At 38.0% G+C, this 12,432-nt stretch overlaps 1 protein-coding gene across 4 annotated transcripts in view; it reads right to left on the reverse strand.

Annotated features, from left to right (window-relative positions):
• WDFY3 (WD repeat and FYVE domain containing 3) overlaps positions 1-12,432 on the reverse strand; it is a 292,238-nt gene that overhangs the window by 106,796 nt on the left and 173,010 nt on the right. For all 4 annotated transcript variants that reach the window (XM_054029392.1, XM_054029390.1, XM_054029391.1 and 1 more), the window contains 5 exons: positions 11,957-12,057; positions 10,102-10,320; positions 6,176-6,357; positions 3,169-3,400; positions 27-187 (listed from right to left, as the gene is read on the reverse strand). In XM_054029392.1, the coding sequence (XP_053885367.1) occupies positions 27-187; positions 3,169-3,400; positions 6,176-6,357; positions 10,102-10,320; positions 11,957-12,057 (895 nt within the window). The remainder of the gene's footprint in view (positions 1-26; positions 188-3,168; positions 3,401-6,175; positions 6,358-10,101; positions 10,321-11,956; positions 12,058-12,432) is intronic.

Raw genomic sequence — 12,432 nt, forward strand, 5'->3', positions numbered from 1 at the left:
TTAATACCATGTGTTTTCTAACATACCTGTTTGGCAATAGCTTTACTATCCAATTTGTTGTAAACTTTCCTTATTCTTGCCACTGTAAGTGAAGAAACTGAGAGTGCATATAAACCAAAAGAGACTTTCTCCTCTGGTACCAAAGATACTGGAGATGGGCTGACTCCTTCCGATTTAGAATCTTTACCTTTAAGATAAGAAAAACTTATTTTAAAACCAGAACTGTTTTTCTGTAGAGTAAATTTTAAAAGTAAAATTGCAGTACACTTTATGCTAGAGAAAGGCCTCCAAAATAAATTCAGTGGCTATGAATTACCCCTCTAAAGACAGAGTCAACATCAAACAGCACTGTGTACAGTCTGGGCCTATATACAAGACAGCATAGAACTTGTGTAACATGCCCCCTATTTTTAAAAACAGCAACAAGTTTATTTTCCTTCATATTCAAAGGTAAATTATATTCATCCTTAACAGCCAGTTCGCTGTCTGTGACCGAAAGTACAAATTCTGGCTTCCCCCTCCTCATTCATTCAAGATAGGCAACGAAGTCATGCTGTTTCCCCCGTTTTTTTCTGACCCGAAAGAGAACTGTTAAGACCACCCCACTTACCTTGCTAAGAAGGCAAGTCTGTTACCAAAGCCTGGTCTTAGAAAATTCACTAGGATGGGAATATGCACTGCTGTGATCAAGCCATGGAAACCAAATTAGCCAGTAAACAGCAATATTATTTGCCTATCTGTGGCTTGGTTTGCGACAACCTGATAATAACCTCTGCTAAGAGTAACACTCTAGGAAAGGAGAACGAGATCCAAGGCTGAATTAGAAGAGGGCTCTGAAGGCCCAGAGGAAGTCAGAAAGGCAAAGAGAATCCACTGCCCTGGAAGGGGATGCTTCTCACAAAGTTCTGCTCCACCCATGCGTGGTAGACCTGCATCTGCAGTGACTAGTGAAAAGGTGCAGTGCAAATCTTGTTCATTTAATGTCTCCTTTCTCTGGGTCAGCAAGTGTCTAGGGCTCCAGTGGAGTAGGCTCTAAAATTCACTTGACAGGGAATTCCTGTGGCTCTCCTAAGCCTCCTGGATACCAGATTTGATCCTTCGTTCATGACATATTTTGATGCCTAGGGGGGTCTTTCCTTTAACCCATCAATACAATGAATGGAAAACTATTCCCTTGAAGATTTCTAATCTAGGTATATCTTAAGGACTCTTCTGGGGTCCAGGCTGTGCCAGGTTTTTCTCTTTATGGCTTAAGACTGGGATTGAAACTTAGAAAGAAGGCATCCTGGTTAGCTGAAAGAGGGACAGGATTTTTGGCAAAATATATGACAGGGGCAAATGACCTAGAGATAGCAGTTTATCTCTCTGTAAGACCAAACATAGGGGATTGCAGGAAAACAGAGAGCTCTCCTATTCTCCTAGGTAAGGGATTTGGTCTCCAACAACTACCTTCAGGGAGAAAAATGCAAATCTGCCAGCATGGAGGCTTGAAGGCAGTTTCATACAGGTTCAGACTACACAGAGACACTGGGAAGTTAACCAGATTGAGGGCAGAAAAAGGCACCTACCCTTCAGGGAAATCTGATACCAAGGAAGAAGGCCCCACAGTTGTACCATCTACCAAACCCCTTACAGTGCTTAGCACAGCACACAGTAAAGGAACAAGTGGCTAGGCCTTTGACAAAAACATTCTAGTCTGCCTAGCTGGAAAGAAAAAAAAATCTTTGTCTTCCATCACATGGAAAAACTCAGCTTATGCAGGAAGAATGTGAAAGTGGTCACTTTTTCATGGGTGCCCTAAAACACCCCCAATGAAGAAGCTCAGCTTCAGTGAGTCAGGAGAAAAGACTCAGGAGTCCTGGATCTGCTTCATCATTGGACCCTACTGAATAAGGTATTTGCATAAGGACATAGGGCTCTTTACTTCTTGCACCAGTAGGCCCATGTGCCAACCCTGCCTTGGTCACTTTTGGCAATTAGGTTTGAAGAAGTCTTGTGCTGAGCAGTTTTCTTTAGGACTCACCACATGAGCAGGATGACTATAATCTAGAGAAAAAATTAATGGAATAGCAAATGGGTCGAGAGCTAGAGTTATTAGGTCTGGATACCTGCTGCCAGTAAAAGGAGCACTTAACACTGAATTTTGTGGTGAACAGGCCTATAACAGGGATTCCTCAAATCTTGGGAACTGGTTGGAAGGCCTCTAAGATGAGCTTCTGTCCTCTTTGAGAGTGACAGTTTTGTCCTTCTCAGCTCCAGACACCACTTCAAATGCTGTCTCTCTGCTGCAACTTTTGGGACAGCCTTAGGCCTCATGGGAGAGATTCTTTTGTCCTTCAGGCAAGCCCTGTGGTTAGTTTTTTCTGTCACAGCTCATTTCACCCACTGCCTCACTCCTCTGAGATAATGGAGGTTTTTCTCAGTGACAGCAGAAAAATGTTACAGTCCCTGTGGGAAAAAGCTACTGTAAGAAGCAGTACGGTTGATTTTTTGTTTCTTTGTTGGTTTTTCTTTTTTTTCCTTTAGCCTTTTGTGCTTGAGCGTTCTGTGACTATCAGAGGTAGCCATGGAAATTTCCTTCCTGCATGTTGTTTTCGGTGAGGTAGGAATCTAAATGCAGAGGCAAAAGAGGGAGTTCTACAACGTAGGAAAATCCTGGATGATGGCTGTTCATCATCCTGTCAGAGCAAATGAGGAGGAACCCACTGTTTCCCAATCATCACCACATTCCATTTCCAAAAAGAACTCTCAAAAATGGTTACAATACCAATGTAATCATTGCTCGCAATAAACCCTTAATAATTTTGTATGCGCTACATTTTGTCCAGTGTAATTTTATTCTCACTTGAGCTATGTTTAGCCATTATATTTCAATATAGCTTTGTTTAAATCAGTGGATCAATGAAAAGAATTATGCTATTATATACTGATGCTGGAGACCAAGATTTTTTTCACAGTCCATACGTTAAAACAATAATTATGAGATAATTCTGAGCTCTTAAGATTTGGTTCATAGTAACATCTTTTCCTATGAGTTGCTGGGCCCTCACTTTTCTCAAACAGTAAGTAAATGGGCTTCCATTGTTCACAGGGTAGATTCAGAATTAAAAAAGATCCAAAGAGATAATCCTCCCTAAAATCATTTACAACAAATTTATTTGTACTTACATGGGATGTACACTGCTTGAAAGCTTCCAACATAATTTGGTCCCAGCTCATAAATGGTGCTAACACTTGAAAGAGGCAAGACTTCCTCTAAGAAATGTGTTGGTCCCAAACGCCAAACCAAGGAGGAGATCTGGCGTTGGGCAGGTGGTGTGCCAGTATAGGCATAAACTGTGCTGACTACTGGTGGATTAGCAGAACCTGACCCGCCTGGGCTACTGTGAACATAGTGAAGCTGTAAAAGAGAAACAAATGGCAAAGCCGTTAGGAGGAGTACAAAGCTATCACAAAAAGAAAGTAAATAACTTGGAAATTTAGAAAGCGTTTCATGTGTTCAAATATATATGTAAAACATTAACTAGTTATGGCAACATTTCTCTTGAGATAATTGTGCCTATGCTGCTAAAAGGAAATTGAAACACAGAAGTTAAGTAACTTGCACAAGATTACTGACTTTGTGGCAGAGCCATGCTCAGTGGCGCTGGAACACTTTTTATAGTGGGGGTGCTGAAAGCTTGCCAAACTGCAAAGCCCTCTGTTTACCTTGCGCCCGCCTTACCTCTGTCCGCGACCCGACCCCCCCCCACCCTCTAGAACTGGGACTGGGAGCAGGGCCATTGCTCCAGGAGAGGGGGACGCAGACAGAGGTAAGGGGGCCAAGGCTGGGACCACAGCTGGGGCAGATGTAGAGCCTCGGGCACGGGGCTGGCGGGAGCAGAGTCCTGGGGTCGGCAAGGGCTGAGCCCCGCATAAAACCTGGGGGTGCTGCAGCACCCCCCTGCACCATTCCCACGCCTATCGCCACGCTGTGTCCCAAAACCAAGCTCATTCTTAAAGAGTTTTAAAGAACACAAATAACTTCAGAATAAGTCCAATGTTAGGAGTTGTTACACACTGATACAGAAGTTACTCTAGATTCATTGTTTTATTTACTGGCTCTCTTCTAGGTGTCATCGCCATTTTATCTTTGTACCTAAATTCTAAAAAACAGAAACAAAAAACAACAAAAACATAACACGCCAGACTACATCACTAGAACACAAAATTACAGCTACAGTCAATATTTCTGAGATAGCCATAAAATGATTTTATACTCTAGTGATCCCTCCACTTATTCTTTGAAAATTAAAGAGAACAGCAAGGATAGTTCACACCCTGATCATGCTGAGGCACAAATAAGCAAAGTTATTTCATTCCAGTGACACGGGAAACAGAACCAAATTTGCCTTTCTGATCTAAGGAATAAACACTGCCCCTTATATAGTAAGCCCAACCACTAAACAGATACTTCCCAATACATACAATAGTACAAAGGGTTTTTTTTAAATATATGGAACAAAGTCTGAAACAATGGTCTACAAACTTGTATACTAAATGAAATTTAATGTGCTACAATTTGGTATAGACACTTGAGGTCTTTACATAAAATTTAAAGAAAGGACTGCCATTTATCAACCAATTTCCTGCTCAAATTCATCATTGTAACTTCATGCAAAACTCTGGCATTTACATTTAAGGAAAACAGAACTGCTTAGAAGATAAACAGATTCTGTAGCGCACAAACATACGTCCACAATTATACACTGGAAATTTCACCAGGCTTTGGGAAAGAAAAACATTTTTGGAAGACTGCCCTTTTACAGTGTTTCCAAAGCTTTGTTGCACATTTTCTCTTTTCAGTAACATGGTAGGGAGAGCTTTTTCAATTCTGCTTCTTTCAAATGTCATATCAGGAGTATTTTGCTTCACACCATTATAGCATTCACATAAATCAAATCTGGAAGGCTTAAAGAGGCTGAACTGTTGATCTCTCACTTCACGGAAGTATCCAAACAAGAGATCTGTTCTAGTGCCATACAACTAAGCTCTCCTTTACTTAAAACAAAACAAACCTGCCATCTTTTATTTTACACAAATTAACTAGATTCATACAGCTGGAAAAAAAACATCCTAAATGAGAAACATGGGTTACCCTTACACTAACAGACTAGTCATCAGATTAAAAAAGGGTAGTAATTTGTATGAAATATTGAAGTTCATCGAAACTATTATATTCCTCATTTTGCAGGATTAATACAGAGTGCCAGACATGTGTTTATAGTTAAAACATTGTTTCACCTGTAACGTGTTAGGTCTGTTAGAAGGAATGTCATCTTTTCCTCAACACCGATCCAGTTCCCTTAAGGCCCAATCCTGCCCAGTGTTGAGGGCAGTCCCAATGACTTCAGTACGAAGTGAAGAACTTTTAGTACACCTTGCAGGATCAAACCCTTACTGATATTTGCTACGCTGCCTTAGGCTTCATAGTTTAGCCACTTGGGTATCAAATTCCTGACTTGTACTATTAAGCATTCCTCATCCCTCAATAAAAAAAGAATATAAGGAGTGCTTATTGCAATCCTTCTATTTAGATTGCCTAATGCTTTCCAGGCTCCTCCCGAATACACCACACCCTGAACCTAACATATGGCCACACTGGGCCATTCCGACCACTGAAGATACCACATGGGCAAAATCTCCCAGAGGGAAAGGCAAGAGAGTGGACCAAGCTCCCCCCTATTAAACTTCAGACTCAGGATGTAGCCTCAACAACCCACTCCTTCCCTGGGGTAACAGCCTTCTGCTGTCTAATGTAGTTAGTCCAATAGTTTAAGCTATGCTGCAGTTCTGAAGGTTCAGGATTCAAATCCTACCAGTAATGAATGATGGTCCCCATTGTTGTTACAAAGCACATAATAGATTTTGTTTTTTACCTCTTTCCTTTTAATAGTAGTAGGACTGAATCAAGATCGTGTAATGAAGGAGGATGTTTGTAGAACCCCCTGCTTCGTTTGTTACTGATAGTGCGTGTAAGGAATGATGCAAGGAACTTAGAAAAAGTCTTTTCTATTTGGAAGCAATGATGCTCCATCACCCTGGGCACAAGTAAAATACATCAGTATGATGTGAAAGAAAATATAGCAAGTCTAGTGGAAAAACACGAAGTTAAAATGTAAAGTTTTTACTCCACCTTCACAGTATTAACAAGCAGTCCATCAATGTAAAGTGCCGCTGTACTGTTTTTCAGCATGCCTTTACTCATCACCAGAACAAGATGATGCCACTGTCCTTCCACTATGAGGTCACCACAGCGAAATCGAGCACAACAAGGAAGAATCTCATAGAAGGATGATTCTTCACTGAAGTCATCAACTAAAAAGAAAGGAATATTAATGGGAAATGATGGCTATCGTAACAGTCTACTCCTCTATTTCCTTAGGCTTTACATTAAAATACTATAAATCAATAAATTAAGGTTGACATTTCAGAAAGCAAATACATTTGAAGGCAACCAAAAACCCAATAAAAAGTTATATGGTCTGAGTAAATCATCAAATATTGCTTTACTTTCAATTAAAATGAAAGAGCGAACACAGAATTTTTTAAGTTTACTTTATTGAGCATGTATTTTCAGAGTCTGATAATATGAATTCCCTTACAGAGTTGCAGAAAGAGAAACTGGTATAGCATTATTAGCTTTAACAGTTTCCACACTTATGTTTCTTTACTTTTTATCCAAGAAAATCCTAAGCGCACTGATTAATTTTTTTTTACTTCATTTCTCTTATTGTTCTTACCTGCTTTGAAACAGTAACTTGAAGCCCTATCTCCTGCGGCAATATTTTTCTTCATTTTCATTGTGGAAGTACATAATTGACACAAAATGATGTACTATCAAGACTCTAGTACTTTCTATAGAAGTACGAAGGGTGGAGTTTTCAAAATTGCTCAACATTGTCCCAACTCAAATCCCACTGAAGTCAACAGGAGTTTTACCAATGACTTCAGTGGGAAGAGATGTAGGACAACAATTTTGAAAATCCCACTCTAAATAATCGTACACAAATATAGTACAAAGGACCATCATTAAAAACTTCATAAGAGATGGATTAACTAGTGACCAAGTCATATAAAGGTGGGACACAGATGAGGAGTTTTCATAAGGTCATAAGGAATTTTGACCTGTGATATTGGTTCTCTCAGATATGTCTATAATGTTTTGGTGAGGTTTTTTTCTCCCTTTTCAACTACTGTACAGAGAAAACGGAACTGCCAACTTAAACTCTCAATTTCGACATACCTTGAAATAACAGTTCAATAATCTTTCATGAGATTAAGAAAGAAATAATATAAATCAGAACATTGATTAAGGCCACTGGAAAAGTACAGGAAATTTTGCCAAAATTTGAATAGTTTTTGCCTCAATCTGGAAATTGTCTTAAAATCTGAGACTTCTTTCAAAGCAAATTTACCAAGTAAATATGAAAACAGTTAGTTGTATCAATTTTATTTAAAACTATTAAATAATGACTTTTAAAATTCCATACAAATATTATGTAATCAATCTTCAAAATACGTGTGTAACATAGATGAGATTTATTATCTGGGGAGTCAGTGAGTTTAAAATAATTTGCCAAAATTAACACTGCAGTTTAGTCTTTTAGCAGGATCAGAACTATACTGTGCTCTTTCCTAGTTCTTAACTCTTCAAAAAAGAACTGCTGATTTCATTTTCAAAACATTGAATGCGCTTTATTTTAACTGAAACATTGCTCATTTTGTGTAACAAGCATTTTTAATTTAATTTTGGAAGGCATGAACAATTCCCAAGACCCAATTACACTAGCTTCTTATACACTCACTGCTCCAAGCTCTATTTTAGATCTGGGGGAGGGGAGGGGGCGAGGAGGAACCCTTGAAGATTCATCTACCAGGGAACAACTTAATAGAAACTGAGTTCTCTTGGCCTTCCTTTCATCTTTGTCTATTCAGGCAAAAGAACCCACTCACTTCTCACCTTAGTGACAGCATCTGGGGAAAACTCTGAATTCCTTATAGATTTCAAGAAAAAGAAGGACAAAATCAGGTGATCCAGAACTAACTTATAAATACACACCATCTTTTTCAGACTTGTTTCTCACAAGCCAAACACTTTAGGGGTACACAATTCTTGATTACAAAAAGAATCCTCAAGTAAACAGTTTGATCCAAAATACCATCAACACTTTCAAAACTGGAACCTCTGGTAGGCTTGTTATATCAGGTCTTAGGTACTTATTTCCTTCATACTTTACAGCAACACTAGCCAGTCATCAGAAAATAGTAGGGTGACACTTTACCAGAGCAGATTTTCCAAGCCAATTAAAAAACAGTGTTTGTAACCTGTCAGAAAACGTCAGGTCTTCTGACAATGCCTTTTCAAATCCAGTACTTCTTGGAAGAGTGAGAGACATACCAATTGAAGCTTGAAATGTTCAAGTTTGGCTTACATGCAGACAAAAGAAATTATACAAACTTATCAAGATTTATTTCTCTCCCAAGAAGAAGAGTCTACAGTCTCAGAAAACAGAGGTATAACCATATTGTGTGATTGAAGAATTTTAGAACCCACTGTGTTATGGCTATTAAGTCTTTCATTTTTATTTCTTGAACTTCTGACATTTGTAACAATATGAATATAAAATTAATGTAAAAAAGAGGAATACTAAAAAGTATGATCTGCTCAACTTTCTACAAGTAATTCATATCATGAAAATTCTTAATGCATGTAGCTCCAATGGGAATATTGTAAGTTTTTTTTATAAAAGGCCAGGAGTACTTGTGGCACCTTAGAGACTAACAAATTTATTTGAGCATAAGCTTTCATGGGCTAGAGCCCACTTCATCAGATGCATCAGATGAAGTGAGCTGTAGCCCACAAAAGCTTATGCTCAAATAAATTTGTTCGTCTCTAAGGTGCCACAAGTACTCCTGTTCTCTTTGCTGATACAGACTAACACGGCTGCTACTCTGAAACCTATACATTTTTAGTAACTAGCTGAATTTACTTTTTGTCCAGAGTATTGTCCATTTAAAAGATAACAACACTGTTAGACCTACCTGAAAATAATCAACCCTTTCATAGCATCTGAGTTCAGTGCTAAAAGGATACCTTTTAACCTACTTTTGAACCATTAACATCTACTACATGTTTATAGCCTTGACAGTTGTCCCTTTTAAGTTTAATCATCTCTTCCAGAAGACTAAGAATTTACCAACATTATTGACTCAATCTTTATATAAGTTCTAAAGAATTCTACATTAACACTCATTTAATCTTCTTACTCAAGGTAATTTCTAATTTTCATGTAAATTAAGTTTGAAATTAGGTTGAAAACTTTCTTGCAGAATCTTTAGACCTTTGTTATGGCCTTACGCTTGGTTTAATTAGAGTATGTTTTTCAAGATTGGTAAAATTAGAGGAAAATATAATAGCAGCTTCCATATCTAATAACGTTACTTTTAAAAAGTTCTAAAGAGTATCAATACAGACAGCTAACTCTAATTATTCAGACACCTATCATTATCCTTACACCCCCAGTCACAGACAGTGCATGAGACCACATGCCCTTTGCAGGGACTTCTGCAGAATGATTGTAACATTAAGACTGGAAGTAAATGGTTGATCTCTTCCAAATGGCCAGCAAGCATTGGCATAGCCAAAATGTGCTAACGTGAAGAATGTATGTAACCTTTCTATGTCTTGTTAGCTTTTTTAGAATAACGCTAGTAAGGTTTGGTTTCTGACCCATAGCACAAAGTCTGAAGCAAACATGTTAGTTAATTTAGGAGCAGAAAGACTATGAAAAATGGTGAGGTTCTCCTCCTTGAAATCTATAGCACTAAGGTTGGTGGTCATTTTATTTACATTCACACACCAACTTTCAAAGCTACCCTTATAATTCACAGAGAAACAGAAGTGTGCTTTGCATTTCATTTGTTGCAAAAGTCATTTAGAGGAAGAAATATTTCAGTGAAAATTCCATCAACTGCAATTCCTAGACATCAACTTAACTATGAAGATATTCTTATGCCTCCATAATACTATCAAAAATATGAGACTACAGCACCTCTTACCATAGTTTTGAAGCAGTTCTTCTTTAGTTGAAACAATTAGTGATCGGTCTTTTGCTGAGAGGATAATGGTAAGACATACATAGTGCTGCTCTGAAGAATTTGCTCGTCGCACAACAGTAAATAGTCTGACTGGATGGTTATTAGGAGGTGTACTAAAATGCTCAATGCAAAACCAAGTTGAATAGCTTAAACCAGATGGTGGAGGAAAAAACCTTTCCCCTAAAACAAAAAAACAAAATTTTATTATAGTTGTAGCAGCAACAGTTAAGGTTGCACAAGCATTTCCATTCTGAAGTTCCTTTTGGCAGTTGCTTATAAGCTTTCACTTTCTGGGCTGAAATTTTACAAGTCTGCTCTCTGGCTGAGGGTAATACACATACACAGAGAGAGAGAGAGAGAGAGAGAGAGAGAGAGAGCGCGCGCGCGAGAGGGAGAGCAAGAGAGAGAGCAAGAGCTATTTTTGAGAATAAGGAAAGTGAAAAGAACCCTTTTCCAGTTTATAAAAAAATATTCCCCCTGCCTTCCCCCACCACTCAGTGTCAGTTCTTTGGAAAAAAATAATTGAAATTTGACAGGATCATAGTCCTTAGACACTTTCAGTGTCACAGTGAACTTTGTTTTGATTTGACAGGGCTATAATTACCAAAAAAAATAAAAATAAAAATCACAATTCATCCACATGTGGGAAACTTTTAATTATGAGACTTCTGTATAAAAAACAGCATTCTAAAAGGAAAAGGCTGTAGTGTGCTTGAATGTGTATGGAATTTGGTGACTCATGCCTCAAAGGGCCTATCTGTATGAGCTTTACCTCATTTCATTAGATCCCTTAAAGTTCACATTGCATGAGGCAGCTCTCTAAAGCAAGACCCTTAATCAGGAAAAACAAGGGAATTTAAGTGCTGTCCGCTAAACAGTTCTATATTATAGATGTGCATTCTTAACTTTGGCAAATGCAGTTATCTCCACAGGATTCTTGATTTATTCAGGTTGGACAGTATTCTGTCAGCAAATGTTAGGAGTACTTAATGACTAAGACAGGAGTCCTATGAATCTGATTCCCATTCTGGGATAATTCTGTTTGTAATTACAATAGTGTACATTATAGTACATCTAGTGAAATGAAGTAAATGAACTAACTCAATGTAAGCAATGCAGCACAGCAGAATTGAGCCGTAAGTGTACCAACGGTATGATGTACAATGAAGGCTTCCACTAACTGCCACAGAAGTCAATAGGAATCTTTCCATTGACTTCAATGAAAATTGGATCAGGGCTCACGTGACAGAGGTCTACTCCTTAAAAAAGGAAGATCAAAATAATACATGTTGTACCATTCATTCTATTCATTGAATGAGGCTGGGATCCTGAATAAATAACAGTATTGAGACGATGTAACAATGATTATTGTATAAAACAATTAAGTTTGAATGTGTGACCTAAATTACAGCACTTCCTGAGTTTTGGCTGTTTAACACTGCAATCTTAATGTTCTCTTAACATGTGTTCTGAAGGAATAAATTTGACTATGTTATATTCATATACATACATATATACATATATATACACACACGCACACACAGTACATTTGCATCACATACATTCCTTTTACACAGTTCAACCTTATGCTGAAAAATCTTTCACTGTAAAACGTTTCTACATTTTCTATTTCTTTTTGCTGATGCAGTGGAAAACAATAGAAAGGTATATAAATAAGATATAAGAAGAGCTCTAGACTATTTGAGAGGGGCACATATAATACTGCTTTCACTTTGTGGTTAACAGAGCAATACAGCAGTCATAAATAGTACAGAGTCATTAATATATAATATTGTAAACAGCTGTATGTACTTACCAGTTCCAATTCCACTGACTACAGCACCATCAACAAGACCTGTTGTGACAGCATTATTTGTAGGTGCATTGTGGGGAGCCAAACTTGGCAAGAATAGACAGCTGTTAAATAAAATATCTCTATATTAGTGTTTGTGATAGCCAAATATCAATGCAATTTTCCAATCTCTACTTAATAAGTAAACAAAATCTAACCTGGAAAAAGATGCTGTAACATGCCCACACTGTACTTGAATTCACTTACTTACATAGAGAATACAAAAAATGTATTACCCCTTAATTTTCTTTCCAGGACTGAACTCTCCTCAAGACATTTTGTCAGTGCCTGTCTTACTGTTGGTACCAGAGGCAGTTGACACTTGTCCATGAAGCTCTAGGACCTCTGTCCAATGCCACATTAACCTGATACTGAAGTCAGTCATAACTCACCCCAGCCATTAGGACTAGTGTCATTTGTGTTGGGAGCTGTGTCAGCTA

This window comes from Malaclemys terrapin, chromosome 5 (assembly GCF_027887155.1).
Source record: "Malaclemys terrapin pileata isolate rMalTer1 chromosome 5, rMalTer1.hap1, whole genome shotgun sequence".
NCBI classification, from domain to species: Eukaryota; Metazoa; Chordata; order Testudines; family Emydidae; genus Malaclemys; species Malaclemys terrapin.